Source organism: Capricornis sumatraensis, chromosome 6 (assembly GCF_032405125.1).
Source record: "Capricornis sumatraensis isolate serow.1 chromosome 6, serow.2, whole genome shotgun sequence".
NCBI lineage: Eukaryota > Metazoa > Chordata > Mammalia > Artiodactyla > Bovidae > Capricornis > Capricornis sumatraensis.
This window is the reverse complement of record NC_091074.1, coordinates 104,191,827-104,212,881: the sequence shown is the minus strand read 5'-3', so window position 1 is coordinate 104,212,881 and position 21,055 is coordinate 104,191,827. Positions and strand designations below refer to the sequence as shown.

Below are 21,055 nucleotides of genomic sequence, written 5' to 3'. Positions count from 1 at the left end.
GTGCCTGTGTAATATTATGCCTGTGCATAATAATATATGCCCGTCTGCATATTATCTACCTGTATGGCACACACATTCACTGAAAGGGAAACAGGCTGGCCATTAATTTGGAGCACAAATGACATGGTTACACATAGATCATAATTTCTAAACACAATGTTAGTAAAACAAAATTTATTTGTAAAACAGGACCTGTTATATAAAATGGCACACAATCCAGTTATACAAAAATACAAAATTTCTTTCTGATTACAGTTCTAGTTGCAAATGATAATTAGAAAGCATTCCTGGTGGCTTCCAAATAGCTGAGATTGCGAGCATACGGAACAGGGAGCAGCAAGTGTCCATGGTGCTGGGATGTCCAAGTGAGCAGAACCTAATTTCCAAAGGCAAGACTTCCAGCAGGTCACTTTGGAGGGACACCTCCTAAAATAACTAGCGCCTGGAATGTCTTCTGTTTTGATACCCATCTTCTAGACTTTTGCCAATCCTAAATTTAGTTCCCAATGTTTCTTAATGTCCATAATCTGTGTGGCTATGAAACAGAAGGTATGCTAAATTTTCTTACATGATTTGCTCTCTCACCTATTTGGATGATTAGTTACATGATTATATTTATTCCATTTCAAATGATATAAAAGAGCACAATGATATCATTTAGTGACATCAGATGTTAGATGTTAACTTCTGGAGAATTATTGTTTCAAATTAGCTACTCTCATAATATTCTTTTCCGTGATCTTGCCAAGACATGAGCTCTTGTTTCTTTTTTTTTTTTAATTCCAGACTCTTATTGCAAATATTCTGAAAAATCAGAAATATTACATGAGCTTTGAAAAGAAACCAAGGCATTTAGCAAATTTTACCCTAGCTAAAGAACACGGATACTTAAAAAAAAAAAAAGATACAATTTACCTTTTGCAGCAATTTAAAGGTCCAACCCTTTGAAAGGAAGCACATTAGCAAACAGCTGCTTATTAAGCCCTAGTGACAGTAATTGTATGTATTTCCATAATACCGGTCTAATTCATTTTCTAATTCTGGTAGGAGGCAATGCTTTCTTTCAAAAGATTCTCCTTCCATGGAATGATAAAATGCTGAGGCTTTTCTTTTTTTTATTTTGTACAGAGCCTGTATTTAGTGCAATAAGTTTAAAAAATCTGCTCTGAAATATTTACTTTACATTAACAAAAATAGCTTTTTTTAAAAAAATTGTAACAAAAAGGAGTTATCGCATAAACAGATCATGAATTATTCTTAGCAAATTACACTTTTTTTCTTAAAGCATTCACCATTACAATAAGCAGAACAATGGAATATTAGCCATTCATATCTGGTAAGCTTCAGGAATTAAAAAACCCCCCAAAACCCAAAACCCATCCCCAAACACAAAGAACGTTCAACACTTGAGGATCAAAACGTTAACCAATTCTTCAGTTAAACATTGTAGAATTCTGGATACTTAATGAATTGCCAAGAAGAGGAGCACCTGCCAGTATGTTTTTAAGTTTTACAGCAAGCATTCGAATAAAATGGCTGTTTAGCTCTAAGCCACTAGGGTTCCTCTGAAGCAGAAGCCCAAGCACCGGAATTTTCAATGCTTTGTGTTCCATGCGTCTCTCCCTTTTTTATTCCTCCCAGCATTATTTACTCTGCAAACCGATACACAGAAACTTAAAGGCTAAACTTGCTGGGTGCCCCAGCTTCCTTTCAAATCAGGCACACGAATGTGTGGAGGATGCTACTAACATCAAAAGAAAGAAAGACAAAATGTAAGAAAAAAGTTTGCATAAGAAAGATTATCTACCCTTTTCTTTTTTACCTACTCTCTTTATAGAAGCATTAGGGTAAACTACAAATACCTGAGGAGTTGGTTACATTTTAATGTTGGCTGACAAATGCATGAGCTATTATGAAAATTCCCAAATTGGGTCCACTTGTATGTTTCTAAAAGGAAAATGACATGGCTTCTTTGATTGGGGAAAACTGATTGGAGTAAGTCCTTATTAACCTGAAAGCATATGCCTAGTCTCATCCCACTAGGACTTATGCATCAGTAAAATAAGGTCTTGATTTTATGCACACAACAGGGAAATCACCCCTGAATAAACTTTAGACAGAGGATTCAGTACAATAATTTTACCTAATTTAAATAACTAAAGTTAAAATCTCCTCTAAGTTATTAAAAATGTTAATCAGATATGAATCTTAACATTTCCATTAAGACAATTACAATTGAAAACATTAAATGATGGCAGTTGCCTTGTAAAAGCCACCCGTATGAAAGGAGTACATGTTTGACAAAAATAAGCATAAAAAAGGTATTAAATCCCTGTTCCTTTTCTCTGATTTTGGCTGATTATGTGTGTGTGTGTATATACGTATACATATATATACACACATACATATACATATATACACACACCCACACACACAAATACATAGTTATGTGTATATATTGTTTTGGAATGTCAATGGGTTCCATAACGATCAGCTAGGTTCAAGCAGAACTTGCTCCCGAAGCCTAGAAAACAAAGTCATACAGAGTATAATCTTAGACAATTATCATTAAAAGGAGAACATGAATGATGTTACAAATACACAGATGGTCACAAATGGCAATAAAGCAAAATGGATTGAGAATCCCTCTCTCCTGAACCTAAATTCCAGGGGCTGAAATTCCTATTGAAATTCACATTTCCTTGTAGGTCATCTTTAAGATAGGCAGAGAATTCATCTCTAGTTTACATTGCTCTAGTGTCCAGGTTTTTTCCTCCATTTTCTCTATAAGTTTCTCCTGTATGACAAAAAGCAGAAGGCCAGAATATCTTTTTCTTAAATCTCATCATATTTGGTAAATTTTTCTAAAATAATTTTCAAAGATTTATAGAAAGACCTTATAAACCTTCAAAGTTTCCTTAACTAGTGAGGTGCTCTCTCAAGTCTAAGAGAAAAATTGGAAGTAAAGGTCCTTCTAGTCAAGGGTATGGTTCTTCCAGGGATCATGTATGGATGTAAGAGTTGGACTATAAAGAAAGCTGAGCACCGAAGAATTGATGCTTTTGAATTATGGTGTTGGAGGACTCTTGAGAGTCCCTTGAACTGCAAGGAGATCCAACCAGTCCATTCTGAAGGAGATCAGTCCTGAGTGTTCTTTGGAAGGATTGATGCTAAAGCTGAAACTCCAGTACTTTGGCCACCTCATGCAAAGAGTTGACTCATTGGAAAAGACCCTGATGCTGGGAGGGATTGGGGGCAGGAGGTGAAGGGGACAACCGAGGATGAGATGGCTGGATGGCATCACCGACTCTACGGACATGAGTCTGAGTGAACTCCAGGAGTTGGTGATGGACAGGGAGGCCTGGCGTGCTGCGATTTATGGGGTCGCAAAGAGTCGGACATGACTGAGCGACTGAACTGAATTGAACTGACATTTAGTTCAGTGATCCCGTCAAAAGTAAATATTTAAATCTTAGATTTCTGCACATTATTTTATAGACTGAAAAAACTTCCTATATTAAACTATTGCATTAAAGAGAAAGACAGTGAACTTGAACAGCAGTGTTTCAATAGATGATGGTCTGTTAACAGAACTTTCATCTAAGGGAACAACATGTGAATTAAACCAAGCAAATACAAACAAGCAATCCTAAATTCAACCAAGCCCCAAACTATAGGAGGGGATTTCTCAGATAATTCTTTAGGGACATACACAAGATGCTGGTGGTAGCTGGGGTCAACTCGCATCATGCATACTACAAAAGAAGAGAAGTAAAGGTACTGATGAAAGATTTAAAAGTTAAAAGATTTAACTATGCTGGGAACAACAATTCACACTTCTCTCACAGGGACTTTTTGAACCACTTAAAATATCATTCTGACAGATCAAATGCTACAGTGTGCAAAGCACCAGAAAAACAACACATAAAGGATGTATTTGGATACATAGCAGAGGGCTTTGTCATTAATCTGCAAGCAATGAACCAGTGAACAACATAAAATAAAAGCAGAATGAAGAATTCAATGCAGTTTCTGAATTAAGGGATATTAATTCAAAACTGAAACGAATATTAGGGGGAAAAAACCCTTTCTACATTTTTGGCTTCTAGTAGAATGCCACATAATGTAGGCAATTCTCCTAGTACTGATACCTATGAATGAGGGGTGTAGGTAAGAGAATATATATTTGCATTCTGGTATGCCACAAGTCAGCTATCTTTCCCCCAAGAATAAGACAGAAATACCTGCTAGCTCATGGTCAGAGTAGCTAGTGCTAAAGTTCTAATTATTTCTCCCTTTCTTTAAACACTTTTCACTGAAGAATGATTTAATGTAAGCTTCAACCACTGAAAAGAGAGAAAAGAGGGGAGAGTTTACATTTTAAGACTGTATATATCTTTTAAAAGTTTTGGGTTTGAAACTTTATTTTCTGAACAATTAGGACAACCAAGCAGTGGCAAGAAGGAAGCCTTCCTCTTTTTTCCAGACCACCTTGGTGTTGGCAGAATTTTCACTTCAACTCCCTCAGGCTACGTGAAGTAAAGGGGATGCAGAAAGAAAGGGTAGGAAGGTGAGGATCCTCATAGGAGATACTGGTGATTAGCACCCCTTCTCTGTTCATCTAGTTCTGGCTGATGCACACTTAAAACTAAGAGTTTATATGGCCATTCTAAATCTTTTTAATTATGATTAGAGCAACCTGTGCCTTGGGACTATAAGTGTTGAAGTTTTGATTTTATCATCATTAATGCTATTAAGAGCAACACTGAAACAGGCAATGGATGGGGTTATAGAGAAGAGTTTATGTCTAAACATTTTGTGAGGTTTTAATGCAGGTTAACTATGCAATTATTTTGTATAAGCATGTACCTCTGCCATGAACCCATCTCCTCTATTCCTACACACTTAAATGGACTTGCTTTAAACTATCTATTTCTTAAATTAGAGACTTATAACTCAAACCATTTATTAAAGTATAAAGAAGAAAGACAAAAGAATCCTTCCCTTACCTTTCTTGGGACATTATGTGCAATCAGAAGGCATGTTATTTTAAATTAACTGTTTTAAGGATGTAGGCAATTATATAATATTTTGAAATAAACATGCTATTTAAGAAGAATACATTTGTAATACAAGCAGTAATTAGACCAGTATAGCTAAAGACATCTGTCATTATGCAGCAGTACGAATGTGTGTTGGAAAAGCTACTCAGGATTCTCTTTCACTGGTTAACTTTAACTTGCTTTTTTCAAATGAAAAGAGAGTGGTTATATATATCACTGAGCAGAGATAATTTATCTTTCTCACAATTAAGCTGAGGCTGGAGATGACCAGATTGTCTTACTGAGTCGGAATGTGGGTGTGGATAGAAATAGCCTTGTTTGCTACTGAAAAATCACGTAAGAAACAAAGAAAGTACAGTCCAGGCAACAGAAGAAAAAGTCAGCAAAGGGGAGAAGACGGCAACATAAACAAACCAATATTAAAATGGGGGAGAAATATGAATTTCAGCAAGTTGAAAGGAATTGCTATCATAACTTCTAAAATGATAAGTATTAAACTGTCAGTTCAAGTGCACAACCAAATGTTCTGTCCCATGAAAACTAAACTCTGATAGCTAAAAACAACAAAAAAAATGGAAACTGCCAAGTTCACCTCAGGGACAAAGAGACCCCCTACCCCCGGCATGAACACTGTTCCTTTCAGCTTACTTTTACAGAAGGCGGTCTCAGCTGGGACAAGAGTTCCGCCATCCAAGTGATGGGTAAACACACAAACAGAAAGAGCAGCATGTCCTGCGTGATACAGATCACAACAGCTTCTCCTGAACAAGTGCAGTCAGTGAAGAGAGAGAGAGAGAGGAAGAGAAAGTGAAACTCCTGGAGGGCAGCTGCCTCCTCACCACCACCTACCATCGGTTTGAGCTCTCTGGCATCAGCAGCGCCTCCCTTACCAGCTTCCTTCATTGCTTTCCTACTGTTTTCCACAAACTCCTGAAAAACAGGAACCAGATTACATAAATTCTTAGGTCCTTTCAGACTTTAGATGGTAGATGATTTCTAAAGAATATTGACATGTTTGACTCTGTAATGGTAAATGGATGGCCTAAAAAAAACCAGCAATAAATAATGTTTGGTACCATACACAAGAATGGCTCAGTTTGAGGGTATGGACTGCAAGCTGTTGATATAAAATCTTTTTTCCCACCATTCCTTGTGACAATCTTACTTAGACTCAAAGAGATGTTTAGTTATCTGGAAGAGAAAATAACTCTTGTTTTTTAGAAAAGACTATTTTCTCACCCTTAGAATTTTGTTTTGTTATTTTACTTTTTTCCATATCAAGGCTAAATAAATGAAACAAGAACATTTTATTCCACTAAGCCCCCTCTTTAAAATAACTCTAGGAGGTAAAAGAAAGCACTCACACTACTTAGTATACTATTTTTACCAAGGCATAAATAAGCTACTTAAAAAAAATTGTCTATATGGCCTTGAAATTATTCCATAAAGTAGGAAGACAGGGAGTAACAACCAGAAACAGCTGGTCAGAAGCAGTTAAAATGGGATTATGCCCCAAAGGAAACATTTCTATCCTGTCAAAGTTTATGGAGCACCTCCTCATTCAATATCCTCATCATTTTTATAGACAAAACTAAAATGAGAAAAACTGTATATTTTACTCTGTTTTTCATCAGTGGCTTAAAGAACAAAACAAATCCCTCCTTCTAAATGCCTTAATCACAAGAGAGATGCAGTGCTCTTAAGTCAAGTTCAATGATGAGAATAATCAGTTAGGATTATAATTGAGATTATAAAAATGCCCAAAATGTAGCTGGTGATGTTCTTAGTAATAGAGATAATGAGTATCAAATAGGTCAGTTGAATCATTTGGAATTTTTGAAATTGAAAAAAAATCTAGCTTATTTATTAATACATTTATTTTAGATTTAACTGGATAAACCATATTACTGGAAGATGTTCTGTTATTTCAATGTCTAATGTTTAATCTTCAATACTACTCATTCTTGAGATAGGAATATTTCACAGATTAATAGTAAAGTATTATTAAAAATGTCTTTAATTAGGTAGCATTTAACATAGATCCTAGTATTTAAATCATTTTAATATGATTTCCAAATTTTTTAAAACATTTAACTGAGGTTCTAATATACGGAAGCTGTAGAGGCTATGTAACTATAAAGAATATGTTATCTTTGTAAAGGTTTGGATCTTGACTAGTGGAAAACAATACAATCTACCAGTCATGGGTCTGATAATCTGTATTCATTACAAAACATCTTCAGTTTGGCTTGGCATACCTAGGATAATGAGTTTTAACAGGTTGACAGCAATAATATTTAGAAAAGTGGTAGATGGAGAAATACAGGTAGGCATTACAACCCGGGAAATAAAACTTTTCGTCTTTGAATCCTGATTCAGAAAAGGCACTTAGAATGTGAGTGGTCCAACACTGCAGTTTCAAGGGCTAAAAATGCCTACTTAAGTTCATCTAACTGCAGAGACAAGGAGAACAGTAGGGAGCAATGTGAACTCAGGACTCTCAGTGGGACACTGCTCTAGCTAGGTCGATTGAAATGGTCTCATTCTTGCCAAAAGGGTCTTCTTCCCTGACTTCCCCAAGACTAGCCTCATTCATGAGTGCTACAGATTAATTCTGAATTACTCAGTTGCATATAATGGGAATTAAACATAGAGAATGTTCTACAACATTTATATTAGTATTTTTAATCCTTAAAGCAATAGAGGGCATTTGAAGTACTTACCATCAGTACTTTATCCATATAAAATTCTCTGCCTGGGCTCCCATCATTGTATTTTGTATCAACGGCAAAACACAAGAATAAAACATCCACTACCATTTCATAAATGGACAGGAAGCAATGGGCGACTAGGAAAGCAAAGAGGCAGACGATGATCAGAGGCAGCACCCATACTGTGTAATCTTGTTGGTAGTTGAGCAGCATAACCCCAGCCAAACCCGTGCTGCAGACTATCAGCACCTGAAACGGAGAAAACAAAGGCCACACTGAATAACCTCCTGCAGAAAACCTCTATTTCTTCATCATCTGCAGACTTACAATCCTCTTTACTATTTAGAAATGATGGCTGTATGAATTCATGCCCCCGCAACTTAGAAAGTATAATCCATAGATATGCATACACATGTGTATCATGTAACATAAAACATCATCCAAGTTGACAATAAAAATAAACAAGTTTTCCAAGTGGTATGCTTATTCCCTAAGACTTCACTTATTTAGCATCTGTGGCGATCTCTAAGAGAAATGTATACCTATCTTAGAAAAAAAAAATTACACACTCTTAGCATGCAGAAGAAAATTACTGACATTGCAGAGTATTGCTGTGTATTTTTTTCTAAGCATTTTTATATATATGAAATGCTATTATATAAACAACTCATTAAAAGCTCTTCATTAATATTTATATATAATACATGCTTCTTAAGTACATATTCAGCTACACTCTTTTCATTCTGTGGGTGGTTTAAAATTTATTTAACCATTCTCCTACATTTGGAGACATTGTTTTCAGATATAAATAATGCTGCAACCAACATCTCTGAGAGCTTTCTCTTTGTATTTTATTTCCCATAGAACATGTGGTATGTTTAATACGATTTGCTATGAAGTGTTGATTTGGACTATTTGTGAAGAAAAAGATTGCGAAACACATTCATGCTGTAAAAATAAAACAAATAGCCATTTGCTCACTGTCAAGAACCACCTACTCTGATGCTTCATCACCACACATGCAGCACTTCAAATTTTCTGCGGTCCATTTAATATATTTTATTTCAGTTTTTCAATAACCCTATGAATAGCTTATAGCAAACATTATCACCCTTGTATTATAGATTGGGAAACATTCGTAGAAAGCCTAGCTGGTCCGCCCAAGGCCACAGAGTAGAATAAAGAGCATATACCACTTAAAAAATAGTCTTGTGATGCCAACACCATTGCTCTTTCCAGGTAAACATTCAGCAAATACTTGGATACTGATACATCACAGTAATAGGTACACTGAACCCTAGCCTCACTCTGGCCTAGCATCAAGCTGTAAATAACAAAGAAAAAGAAAGAGTCCTCAAGAACCACAGCAGCCTTTCCTTGCCCAGGGTTGAAGACAAGAGACTGGGAATTTTTTTGTCTTTCCCCTACTATTTGTCGACACAAAAGCATCTCTCATTCATCATTGTCTTAACCAGGAATTATAATGCATCAGATATACTGGTTAAGCTACAAATTGATCCCTCTCTCAGATGATTTTAGGTAGCAAAGCTGGATCTGCTCCCCTCCCATCATTTTTGTGGCAATACATTTAAGAATCTTCTCTCATGACGAGTTATTTCTGGGGTAATGTCCACAAACAGCTAATTAGGCCCATATCTTTTTCACTCTTCTGGTTTCAGTTTTTTTTTTTTTTTTTTTGGTTTCGATTTTAGAGTGAGTTATTTCTTATCCTTTTCTTTAATGTTTTTACATCTACCCTATGGGAGAACTGAGCTGCTTTATGCTCTCTCTACGTCACAAAAAGTTAAAACCACATTTGAATGTTAAAGTCAATAATAGGCAGAAGATGTGGCTCAGGAAAAGCAGATGTTGAGACAAAAGCTGTTGAGGTAGAATATTGCACATGAGAAACAACTATGAAAATCAGTGATATTTAGCTTAAAAAGTCAAAGAAATGTAATAATTACTCCCTAGTATAATGAAAGGGTATCATGCATCCACTCAAGCAGAGGATACATTAGTGGTTATCAAATTATCAGATGGGCTAGGAGTCACTTGGGGAGTTTGTGAATAAAATGCAGATTCTTGAGCCTTGCCCCCAGAGAGTCTGATTGGTTGGATTTAAGATGAAGTCAGCAATATTCATTTTAAAAGTACCCCCAGTGAGTCTTAGAAAGTCCACAGCCTATAAGAAGTACGGCTCTATATACCTGGTGGGTGTCCTTCATAGTGGAGTACACATAGCCAAGGGAGTGTTCAAGAGAATCACTTGGGACTTCTATTTATATTTATCATAAACTAAAAATTTATTTTTTATTAAAAGCTTTGCATATATCATAAATAAATAAATATACTGGGGAAATGTGCTCAAAATTTTTAATAGGATATATAATTTTAAAAGTTTAGACAATCTTATAATAAAGGATAAATTATTGGCAAATCAGGGTAGAATGTGAGAAAAAGAGGAAGAAAGGATACTAGTTTTGGAGTCAGAAAGACGTAAGATTGAATCTGAGTCAGTACTTTTTAGTTTTGTGACTAAGCAAGTTCATTTAACCTTTCTGAGCCTATTCATCCATCTTTAAAAGAGATTCAATATGACATACACCCTGTAATTGTTAAAATAAGCATTCTGAAAGCATTTTACATAGTGACTGGCAATCTTAGTTTCTTCCTTTTTTTGGTCATCAATCTTGGATTTATGATGCCTTTTCTCCCATGAAACCCATGTTTTTGAAAGATTTTGTTTACCAATAAAATAGCATCTATAAGTAATAGTTTTTATTTTCATTTTTAATTGAATGAACTCAGATTAAACTGTCAACTAGGACATATAAGGAGTGTCACAAAAAGTATTATTAAATAGACATAAAATAATATAAATATGCAATATCTATTAGACTTTAAAATGTTGAAATATAGCTTCTACATCTTTATTCTTAACCTTTGAGGACCCTATAGGCCAGCAATCATAGGTCATAAGCCACTAAACTAGAGGAGGTAGGGTCTCTTCTAAATCTAATTTACCATTCGATAAAATCATTGGGGCTTCATAGAAACAAAATCCATGACACTATTTTTTGTTTTCTTTCTAAAATCAAGGTTTTGAAAATTAAATTTTAAATTCTGAAATAATTATGGATTAATGTGAAATAGTAGAAAAGTAACACAGAACATGTACCCTTGTACCCTTTATCCAGTTCCCTTCAGTAATAACACTTTGCAAAATTATATTGACAGCAGTGAATACAAAGTGGCAATCTAGATATTGACACCGGTACAGTAAAGATAGCAACATTCCCATCATCACAAGCCTCCTTCATTTTAATTTTCTGTAGCTATCCCTACTTCCTCCCACCCTATCACCAACTTGGCAACCACATATATGGTCTCCATTTCTATAATGTCATTTTAAGAAAGTTGTATAAATGGAATCATACAATACTTAATCTTCTGGGATTGGCATTTTTCACTCAGCATAATTCCCTCAAGATTCATCCAAGTTGTTGAATGCACTAATAATTTGTTCCTAACACTTTTATGTTTATTATGATCTATCTAGTTGAACTATCTGACCAAAAGCTATTTCTGCATACTAGCAGCTATTAATTTCATTAACTGTAACAAAAGAAACTCTTTAAAAGATTTATTGTATTTTGTGATCAGAAGTATATTTTTGAAAAAGGAAAACAACCAAAAAAAGAAAAAGGAAAACAAGAAATTCATTTTAGTATGTTAGAAACCCAGAAGTTTTTTTTTTTTTCCTCTTATCTTTTTCCTTTTTTGATTTGAGAGTTTAAAAACTGTTTATCTTTCATAGTCTTAGGTCTTTTTGTAAATAACATTAGATATATTATTCAAAATTATACTTTGCTGGAAAGCAACTTGGAAATACATATCAAAAATCCTATTATGTACTTGAACTCATTAATTCCACTTCCACAATTCTGGCCTTAGGACATAAGTATTACTGTGGGCAAGAACTGGTATACAAAAGTTTCACTATAGTACACTTTATAATAGTAAAAAAATTGAGGAAAGCTCAATAGTAAAAAACAAAGGCTTTGTTAAATAAATTATACAATTGTATAATCACATTTAAGACATTTTTAATAAAATGAGAAATGCTCATAATATGAAGCGAAAAAAGGGATACAAAACTGTCTTTTCCACCAGATTTTAAATTCACTTTATTGACTAGTATTATAACCAGCATCCAGAAAAGCCCCTGGTACATTACTAGTAGGTACTCTATACTTGTTTAATGACTAAAAGGTTATGAAACGTAAGAAAAAAACCTAAGAAAGAAAGCCTGTCTTCTTGGAAGACAGGCTGCTAAAAAACTCAAAGCCAATTTTAAAACACTACATTTTATCATGTATATATTTTTCCATTATACAAAATGCATAGAAACTTTATCATGGTAAAGTGGGAGAAGGGGTTTGGAATCACTCATATTTTCAATATCTGAAAGCAATCATTATTAACATTTTGAGATATTAATTTTAATTTTTTTCTTATGCACATTTTTAAACAGTTCTGTGATAGTCTAGTAGTTTTACTCAGCGTTTCCACTTACCATATTATACACAATCATATTATAAACTCTTAATAAGAAAACATAATTAGGGAATTCCCTGATGGTCTGGTGGTTAAAGTGCTTTCACTGTGGAGGGCGCAGGTTCATTCCCTGGCCAGGGAACTAGATCTTAAAGATTGCATGGCATGGCCAAAAAAATTTAAAAAAAAAAAAAGAAAAAAGGTTTAATAGGCAAATAGTCTGCAGATTATTACTTCCAACTTTTATTGTTAGGCAGTAGACTGCGTACATTTGGTCACTATTATAAATAATGCTGTATTTAGAATTATCTCTAGTAGTTTACCATCATCAGAATCACTGAATCAAAAGGCTTCTGGGAGAAAAGGCCCAGGGACAAAATTTTTGTCAGTTAAGGCAATTATAGCTCACAGTGATTAAAAACTTTGAAGTCATACAGATCTGAATCTGAACTCCAGCTCTGCCACATTTGAGTTTTCTAAATTTGGACAACCTACTTAGCTCTCTAAACTTTGGTTTCCTTTGCTGTAAGATGAAGATAATAGCAGGAGCTCTCCTTATGGGGTGGAGGGTGGGGGACCAAATGAAACACTTCATATAAAGCACTGCCCTCAGTGCCTGGTACCCAGTAAGTGTCAAAAACTTTTTAATTGCTCTGTATATTTATATATGTTTTAAAGTTGCTTTTTAGGTACTAGGGGTCAATTATAAATATGCAAAAAATAAACCAAAAATCTGGAGTCTCCCTGAGTTATTCATATAGCACATAAATAACAGTAATGGTTAGTAATAAGGTCAGACCTGTATTTAGTCCTTAATATGAATTAACTCATTTCATTCTTACTATAAAAAATTTCTTATTGTAAAAACATGACAAAAATCCAGAAGTCATAATATATGTTTAATTAAAAAATTTTAAAATAACTATCTGTACAGTTGTATAATTCTTCTTAGAAGACTGTGCCTGAGAACTTAAAACTACACAGTGCTATGGGATGAGGGTTAGGGGTGGGAGGGAGGCTCTAGAGGGAGGGGATATATGTATACTTATAGCTGATTCACATTGTTTTATAGCAGAAACCAATACAACATTGTAAAGCAATTATATTCCAATGAAAAAATAAATTAAAAAACCTACATAGTGCTAATCAATGCCTTTCAACATCAAATGCTTTTTCCCGTTTCCTTTGCAAGGGAAAAATGTGCTTTTCCTTTCAAAAGCACAGTGGCTGGAGTAAAAAGTGCTCAATAGTAAGAGAATAGCATTTGATGGAACAGTGGCCATCATGATAATGAGTAATTATTAAGGTTATCAAAGCAATATGAAAAAATACATAATAGGATATGAAGTGAAAAGAGCGGAACAAATAGGTATGTATAGTAGGGCTGTTATACTATAGAAATATAAGCCTATGGAAAACATGGGAGGTAATATAAAAATAAGTTATTAGGTTATAGTGGTAGTATCTTAAATTTTCTGAGTATTTTATAGTTTGAAATATAGATACAATGAACCCCAATTATAATGTTATCTAATATTTTTCAGATTTTAATAGCATAGAATAAAAAGATACTTGAGGACAGTTAGCTCTCATTCCCTAACAGTTCTAGTTTAAGGGATTTATATATAGTTAACAATGACCATTAATATTCATCAAGAACCTACAATGTCTCAGGCACTATCTTAGGTACTCTACACATTTTCATTAGCTTAATCCTCACAACTCTAGGGGTTTGGCACTATTGTGACACCAATTTCACAGATGGACAAACAGAGGCACGGAGTGGTTAAGTACCATGCCTTAGGTCACACAGCTAGTGAGTCCAGGATTTTCATCCAGGCAGCCAGGCTTCAGATGCAGTGGGCCTAACCACCACATGGACTGTTTCTTATTTCAAAATATGTCAGGAGAATCACGGGCAAATTACTTAACTGTGCTTGCCTCTGATTCCTCATCTGTATCATGAAGTTAATAGATAATAACAGAATTTCCACTACAAATTTGTTATGAGGATTAAATGAGCACAATACATGTAAAGTACTTAGAAAAATGCCTGATACATATTGAGGGCTCTGTAAGTGCTTGCTTTATATTATGTGACTTTTAGGTTTTTGGTCAGCTACATATATTTTTTAAATTAACAGCAACTATTGCATATGTGAAAATTTACTGTATGTCTCAGATAATATACTTGGTTTTATTACCTTGCCTAGGAATAACATGAAATCCCCCACTGTGTTGATGGCAGCTACTCGCAAAGCATTCTCCACGAGAATGACAAAGGCATCCTTCGCTGAGGTGCAGAAATTGGTGCTGTTGATAGCTGTGGCTGTGTATGCATTCTGGACAAAAGTGAAAACAATTTTTTATCAGTAAATGTTATCTTTACAGTTTAAACCAAGGATAGTTAAAGCATAGCTTGCAAAAATATTTCACAGTTAAACCCATGGCTTTGGTGAGGTACAGATTTAGATTAAGCACAAGGAAATATAAGACATTAAAAAAAAAAAAAAACCTGATATGGTGAAGAGAACTGGACGGCCTAGTTTTGGTCCTTTAAAAACACTTACATTTATTAAAACACACATAAACCTTTCCAACATTCATTACCTTCTTCCCCGTCTTATTAAATCAAACCATAATTTAACCTTTCCTAGATACTTTGGGTTCATCACTAGGCATTTCAGTGATGCTTTAAAAGCTACACGCACATATAAAGGCACCAGATTGCTGTGTTGTTATATTGGGAACGTCTATTTCCTCCTCCTTGGCACTTTCTTCCGTGCTGTCACTTACTCACAGTTCTAGCAGTAGACAACTCTTTGTTGCTGATTTTATACCCCTCCCTCCTGGGGCAGAACATCAAATCCCCTTTGAGAAAACAATGCTTTCTCATTCTCTTGGAGTCTGAGTGAGGTTGATTGACACTACCTCCAGCTCTGGGGATAAGCTTTGATCGATGTAAGTCAATCAACATGTTTCACCCACAATGACTGCTTCAGGAATTGGTACATAAACAAATCAGAGCCAATGAAAGTAAAAGATGTTCCCTTGGGCTTCTGGGAAAAAAAGAAGTTTTCTTTCTCTTCTGTAGGTGCTCTGACAGAGGAGCTCTCTCATGTACCTGGACGCAAGGTGTGAGGATACAGATGACCATGCCTGTCTTGCCAACATAACGGAAGTCAGAGCAGAGAGAGAAACCAGGTACAGGCACTTGGTGAGTCTTTACATGGTTAGGAACCAGCCGGATTCTGTACTTTTCGGTTACAGAAGCTCATAAATATCTAAGAATCCCTCCCCTCCTTCCCACCCCCAGACCTTTCTCAGTCTTGCTCTTGTTGGGGCTAGACTGGGCTGGTTTTCTTTCTCCTGTAGTACTCAGTCCCCAGCTGACATATTTTATCCAATCATACCTGCTTCTGTCTCCCCATATTTTCTTTGACTAATAGTCACTCTGATTTCTTTTTTTCTTCTGTTTTACATTACATTCTAGAATAGCACTGACATTTTCTGGAAAATGTGAATAAGTAACATAACATGAAATATGTCTGACTCTTAAGAAGGGAACATATACGGACTTTGTAATGAAAACATACAGTCCTGAGCAATTTTTGGTTTAGTGCTGACTTAAGAAGTTGTTGGTGAGTCCAAAATATGAAGTTGCAGGAAAATCACAGAACACAAAGGCATACTTTATACTGTGTTGTCTGTAACGTTTTAAACACTGAGATCAGAAGAGAGAGTCTTTAATTTATGAGTGTTCCAATTGTCCGCTCATTAGTTATTACGAACTGGGTATGAAGATGAGGTTGGAGTCATCAAAAATTTAATTTGCCATTATATGATTAATTTCATTGGTTAAAAATGCAGAACTTTCCAGGGCCAAAGAGAGACTACTGTACTGAGTAGGTCACTATTTGTGGTTCATAAACTTTATTCGGTATTGGAACAGCAGGAAATAACAGTGTTCTTTGAGAAACACAGTATGATCTTAATACAGGAAATGTCTTCATAGAAAATGGCATAGCTTGTATGCAGTAGCCCTCATAGTCAACAAGAGTCCAAAATGCAGTACGTGGGTGCAATCTCAAAAATAACAGAACGAACTTGGTTTGCTTCCAAGGCAAACCATGCAATATCACGGTAATCCAAGTCTATGCCCCAATCACTAATGCCAAAGAAGATAAAGTTGAATGGTTCTATGAAGACCTACAAGGTTCTCTAGAACACCAAAAAAAGATGTCCTTTTCATCACAGGAGGACTGGAATACAAAAGTAGGAAGTCAAGATATAGCTGAAGTAATAGGCAAGTTTGGCCTTGGAGTACAAAAAGAAGCAGAACAAAGTCTAATAGAGTTTTGCCAAGAGAACGCACTGGTCATAGCAAACACCCTGTTCCAACAACACATGAGACAACATGGACATCACCAGTTGGTCAATACTGAAATCAGATGGATTCTACTCTTCGCAAATTAAGATAAAGCTCTATACAGTCAGCAAAAACAAGACCAGGAGCTGACTGTGGCTCAGATCATGAACTCCTTATTGCAAAATTCAGACTTAAATTGAAGAAAGTAGGGAAAACCACCAGGCCACTTAGGCATGACCTAAATCAAATCTGTTATGATTACACAGTGGAAGTGACAAATAGATTCAAAGGATTAGATCTGATACACAAGGTGCCTGAAGAACTATGGACAGAGGTTCGTAATACTGTTCAGGAGGTTGCGATCAAAACGATCCCCAAAGAAAAAATGCAAGAAGGCAAAGTAGCTGTCTGAGGAGGCCTTACAAATAGCTGAGAAAAGAAGAGAAGCAAAGGGCACAGGAGAAAAGGAAAGATATACCCATCTGCATGCAGAGTTCCAAAGAGTAGCAAGGAGAGATAAAAAAGCCTTCCTCAGTGATCAATGCAAAGAAATAGAGGAAAACAATAGGATGGGAAAGACTAGAGATCTCTTCAAGAAAATTAGAGCTATCAAGGGAACTTCTCATGCAAAGATGGGCACAATAAAGGACAGAAATGGTATGGACCTAACAGAAGCAGAAGATATTAAGAAGAGGTGGCAAGAATACACAGAAGAACTATATAAAAAAAGATCTTAGTGGCCCAGATAACCACAATGTTGTGATCATTCACCTAGAAACAGACATTTTGGAGTGCAAAGTCAAGTGGGTCTTAGGAAGCATCACTACAAACAAAGTCAGTGGAGTTGATGGAATTCCAGCTGAGCTATTTCAAATCCTCAACGATGATGCTGTTAAGTGCTGCACTCAGTTGTCACCAAATTTGGAAATCTCCACAGCAACCACAAGACTGGAAAAGGTCAGTTTTCATTCCAATCCCAAAGAAAGGCAATACCAAAGAATGTTTAAAGTACCACACAACTGCACTCATTTCACAGGTTAGCAAAGTAACGCTGAAAATTCTTCCAGCTAGGCTTCAACAGTATGTGAACCGAGAACTTCCAAATGTTCAAGCTGGATTTAGAAAAGGCAGAGGAACCAGAGATCAAATTGCCAACAATCGTTGACAGAAACAATCACAGAAAAAGGAAGAGAATTCCAGAAAAACATCTACTTCTGGTTCATTGACTATGCTAAAGCCTTTGACTGTGTGCATCACAACAAACTGTGGAAAATTCTTAAAGACATGGGAATACTAGCATCTTACCTACTTCCTGAGAAACCTGTATGCAGGTCAAGAAGCAACAGTTAGAACCAGACATGGAATAATGGACCAGTTACAAATTGGGAAAAGAGTACATCAAAGCTGTATATTGTCACCCTGCTTATTTAATTTATAGGCAGAGTACATCATGAGAAATGCTGGGTTGGATGAAGCATAAGCTGGAATCAAGACAGCTGGGAGAAATCTCAATAACCTCAGGCATGTAGATGACACCACCCTTATGGCAGAAAGTGAAGAGGAACTAAAGAGCTTCTGGATGAACGTAAAAAAGGAGAGTGAAAAGCTGGCTTAAAACTCAACATTCAAAAAACTAAGATCATGGCATCCGGTTCCATCACTTCATGGCAAATAGATGGGGAAACAATGGCAACAGTGACAGACTTTATTTTTTTGGTCTCCAAAATCACTGCAGATGGTGACTGTAGCCATGAAATTGAGATGCTTACTCTTTGGAAGAAAAGCTGTGACCAACCTAGACAGCATATTAAAAAGCAGAGACATTACTTCGCCAACAAAGGTTTATCTAGTCAAAGCTATGGTTTCTCCAGTAGTCATTATGGATGTGAGAGTTGGACTGTAAAGCAAGCTGAGCACCAAAGAATTGATGCTTTTGAACTGTGGTGCTGGAAAAGACTCTTGTGAGTCCCTTGCACTGCAAGGAGATCCAACCAGCCCATCCTAAAGGAAATCAACCCTGAATATTCATTGGAGGGACTGATGCTGAAGCTGAAACTCCAATACTTTGGCCACCAGATGTGAAGAGCCTACTTATTGGAGAAGACCCTACTTATTGGAGAAGACCCTGATGCTGGGAAAGACTGAAGGTAGGAGAAGAAGCGGACAAGAGGGTGAGATGGTTGGATGGCATCACCGACTTGAAGGACATAAGTTTGAGTAAGCTCTGGGAGTTGGTGATGGACAGGGAAGCCTGGTGTACTTCAGTCTATGGGGTTGCAAAGAGTTGGACACGACTGAGCAACTGAACTGAACTGAAACCGGAAATGAGCATATGTGGTTATGTTTCAAAAAGGCTGAGAAGATGGGTTCTTTAGACTGTAAGTGATGTTGGTGTTGATTCTGAAGGGTACTCTAGAGGAGGGGCAACAAAGTTTTTTGGTAAAAGACCAGATAGTGAATATTTTTGGCTTTGTGGACCATATAGTCTCTGCCACAATAGCTCAGTTCTGCCATCATAACATAAAACAGCCAAAACAGTTTGTAAATTAATGAACATAGCTGTGTTCCAATAAAACTTAGGTACTGAAGTACATATTTAGCCCACAGGTAGCAGTTTGAAAACACTGCCCTAAAACAAATTATTAATGGGGCTTGTTTGGTTGTTTTTATTTGTTTTGTTTTGGGTTTGTTTGTTATTGTTCATTTTTTAGGTGAGTAAGGAACTGGTGAGAACTGGGAACTACTCTGGGTTCCTTGGGAATAGATCAGGCTTGGAAAGTTCTGTATCATTTTTTAGCCGAGTTACTGTTACATAAGATCAAAAGTACAGTTTATTTTGATGTCGTGAGGCTATTCGCAAAATGTTTCAAAAGAAGCTTTATAGAAGATTAGGAAATGTGAACCACTGCAGTTAGGTAGTTAACTCTTTGGTGCCTGCTGTCTTTTAACTGATAGGAAGCACTGGTCAATGACAGCATAAAGTGGACAAGCAGTAGATGAGTGCTACCAGGACAACTTACTAGTAAGATCTCCTTAAAATATTGTATATATTAGCCTTTGAGATAAGAGCTGTGAGCATGAGATAGCAATATATTGTGCTGTTGTTCATCTGCTCAGTCCTGTCCGACTCTTTGGTGACCCCATGGACTGCAGCACGCCAGGCTTCCCTGTCCTTCGCTATTTTCTGGAGCTTGTTCAAACTCATGTCCATTGAGTCGGTGATGCCATCCAACCATCTCGTCCTCTGTCATCCCCTTCTCCTCCTACCATCAATCTTTCCCAGTATCAGGGGCTTTTCCAATAAGTCGGTAGGGTAAAAAAGCCTACCACATTAACTACACACAAACTATCTATGCATGTACACACACACACACACACACACACACACACACACACACACACACACATAATTAATGTTGATGTAAAAAAGCATCATTATAATGCCTAGAATCAAGGGTACTGGATAACCCATTTAAAACAACTGGATGTTGTCTTAAATCTCACCCCTTAAATGAAGACCAACAATGCTTAACTATGCTGTACTCCCCTTTTCAGTTTGAACATAACTTTCCTTGAAAGAAGAGGCAGGACCGAGAGGACCACATACCTCCAATCTCTCTCTTCTGTTATCATCAGGCCAGCTGAGTCTAAGAGCAGGCCCAATGTTTCGAAACTAAATCAACAAAAGTTTTTTTAGCTGCTCTCATTAATTTTGAGAGCTTCACTTTACTTGAGAATTATTCTTCTTCCTCTGCTGCTTCTTTCTCCCTCCTCCACCCATCTCCACCCATTTGATCTACTTTTAAAGCAAAAGGCTATTTGTAGACATGAAAGGAGGCAGCAGTGATTTCTTTTCTCCATTCCTTGGTTCCAGGGTTGGATGTGCTCAGAGAAATTCAGACTTCTTGGCAATATTCCTACAGATCTATGCAACTCTTTTATAGTCAACCTAACTGAAAAAAAGTGGGTATGTTATAAACTTTTTCCTGCTCCCAAGGCAAGAAGATGAGCTGCATGTGATACACAAAGGTCAAGATGATCTCTTTAGGAAGAAAAATGTGCTAAAGATCACAGCAGGCCATTGAAATTTCCCTCTCCTTCTACACCTCTTAGTCTAAAGGATTCACACCAGGGTTCTCAAGAAATTCTGAGTCCTTTGTGGCTAATAAGCATTCTCTGAGCTTTCTGCTGATGACTTAGTTAAGATTTTTAGAGCCCACTCACCTTCTTCCCAGACTGCCTTCCTGATATTGAGCTAAACTGCCCACAGAGAGTCATCAATGATTAACATTTAGTCTGTGCCCAACATCTGCTCATGCAGGACACAGGCTTAAAGACTCAATTCTTTAAGT

General features: G+C 36.3%; 1 protein-coding gene across 1 annotated transcript in view; it reads right to left on the bottom strand.

The window, feature by feature from the left end:
- Positions 1-225: 225 nt before the first annotated feature.
- The window catches only part of SLC44A1 (solute carrier family 44 member 1), a 166,532-nt gene continuing 145,702 nt past the window's right edge, over positions 226-21,055 (bottom strand). Inside the window, exons 14-17 of the mRNA XM_068973651.1 lie at positions 14,539-14,676; positions 7,787-8,023; positions 5,913-5,993; positions 226-2,524 (exon numbers count right to left, since the gene is read on the bottom strand). Coding sequence (XP_068829752.1) covers positions 2,501-2,524; positions 5,913-5,993; positions 7,787-8,023; positions 14,539-14,676 — 480 coding nt within the window. The 3' untranslated portion in view covers positions 226-2,500. The remainder of the gene's footprint in view (positions 2,525-5,912; positions 5,994-7,786; positions 8,024-14,538; positions 14,677-21,055) is intronic.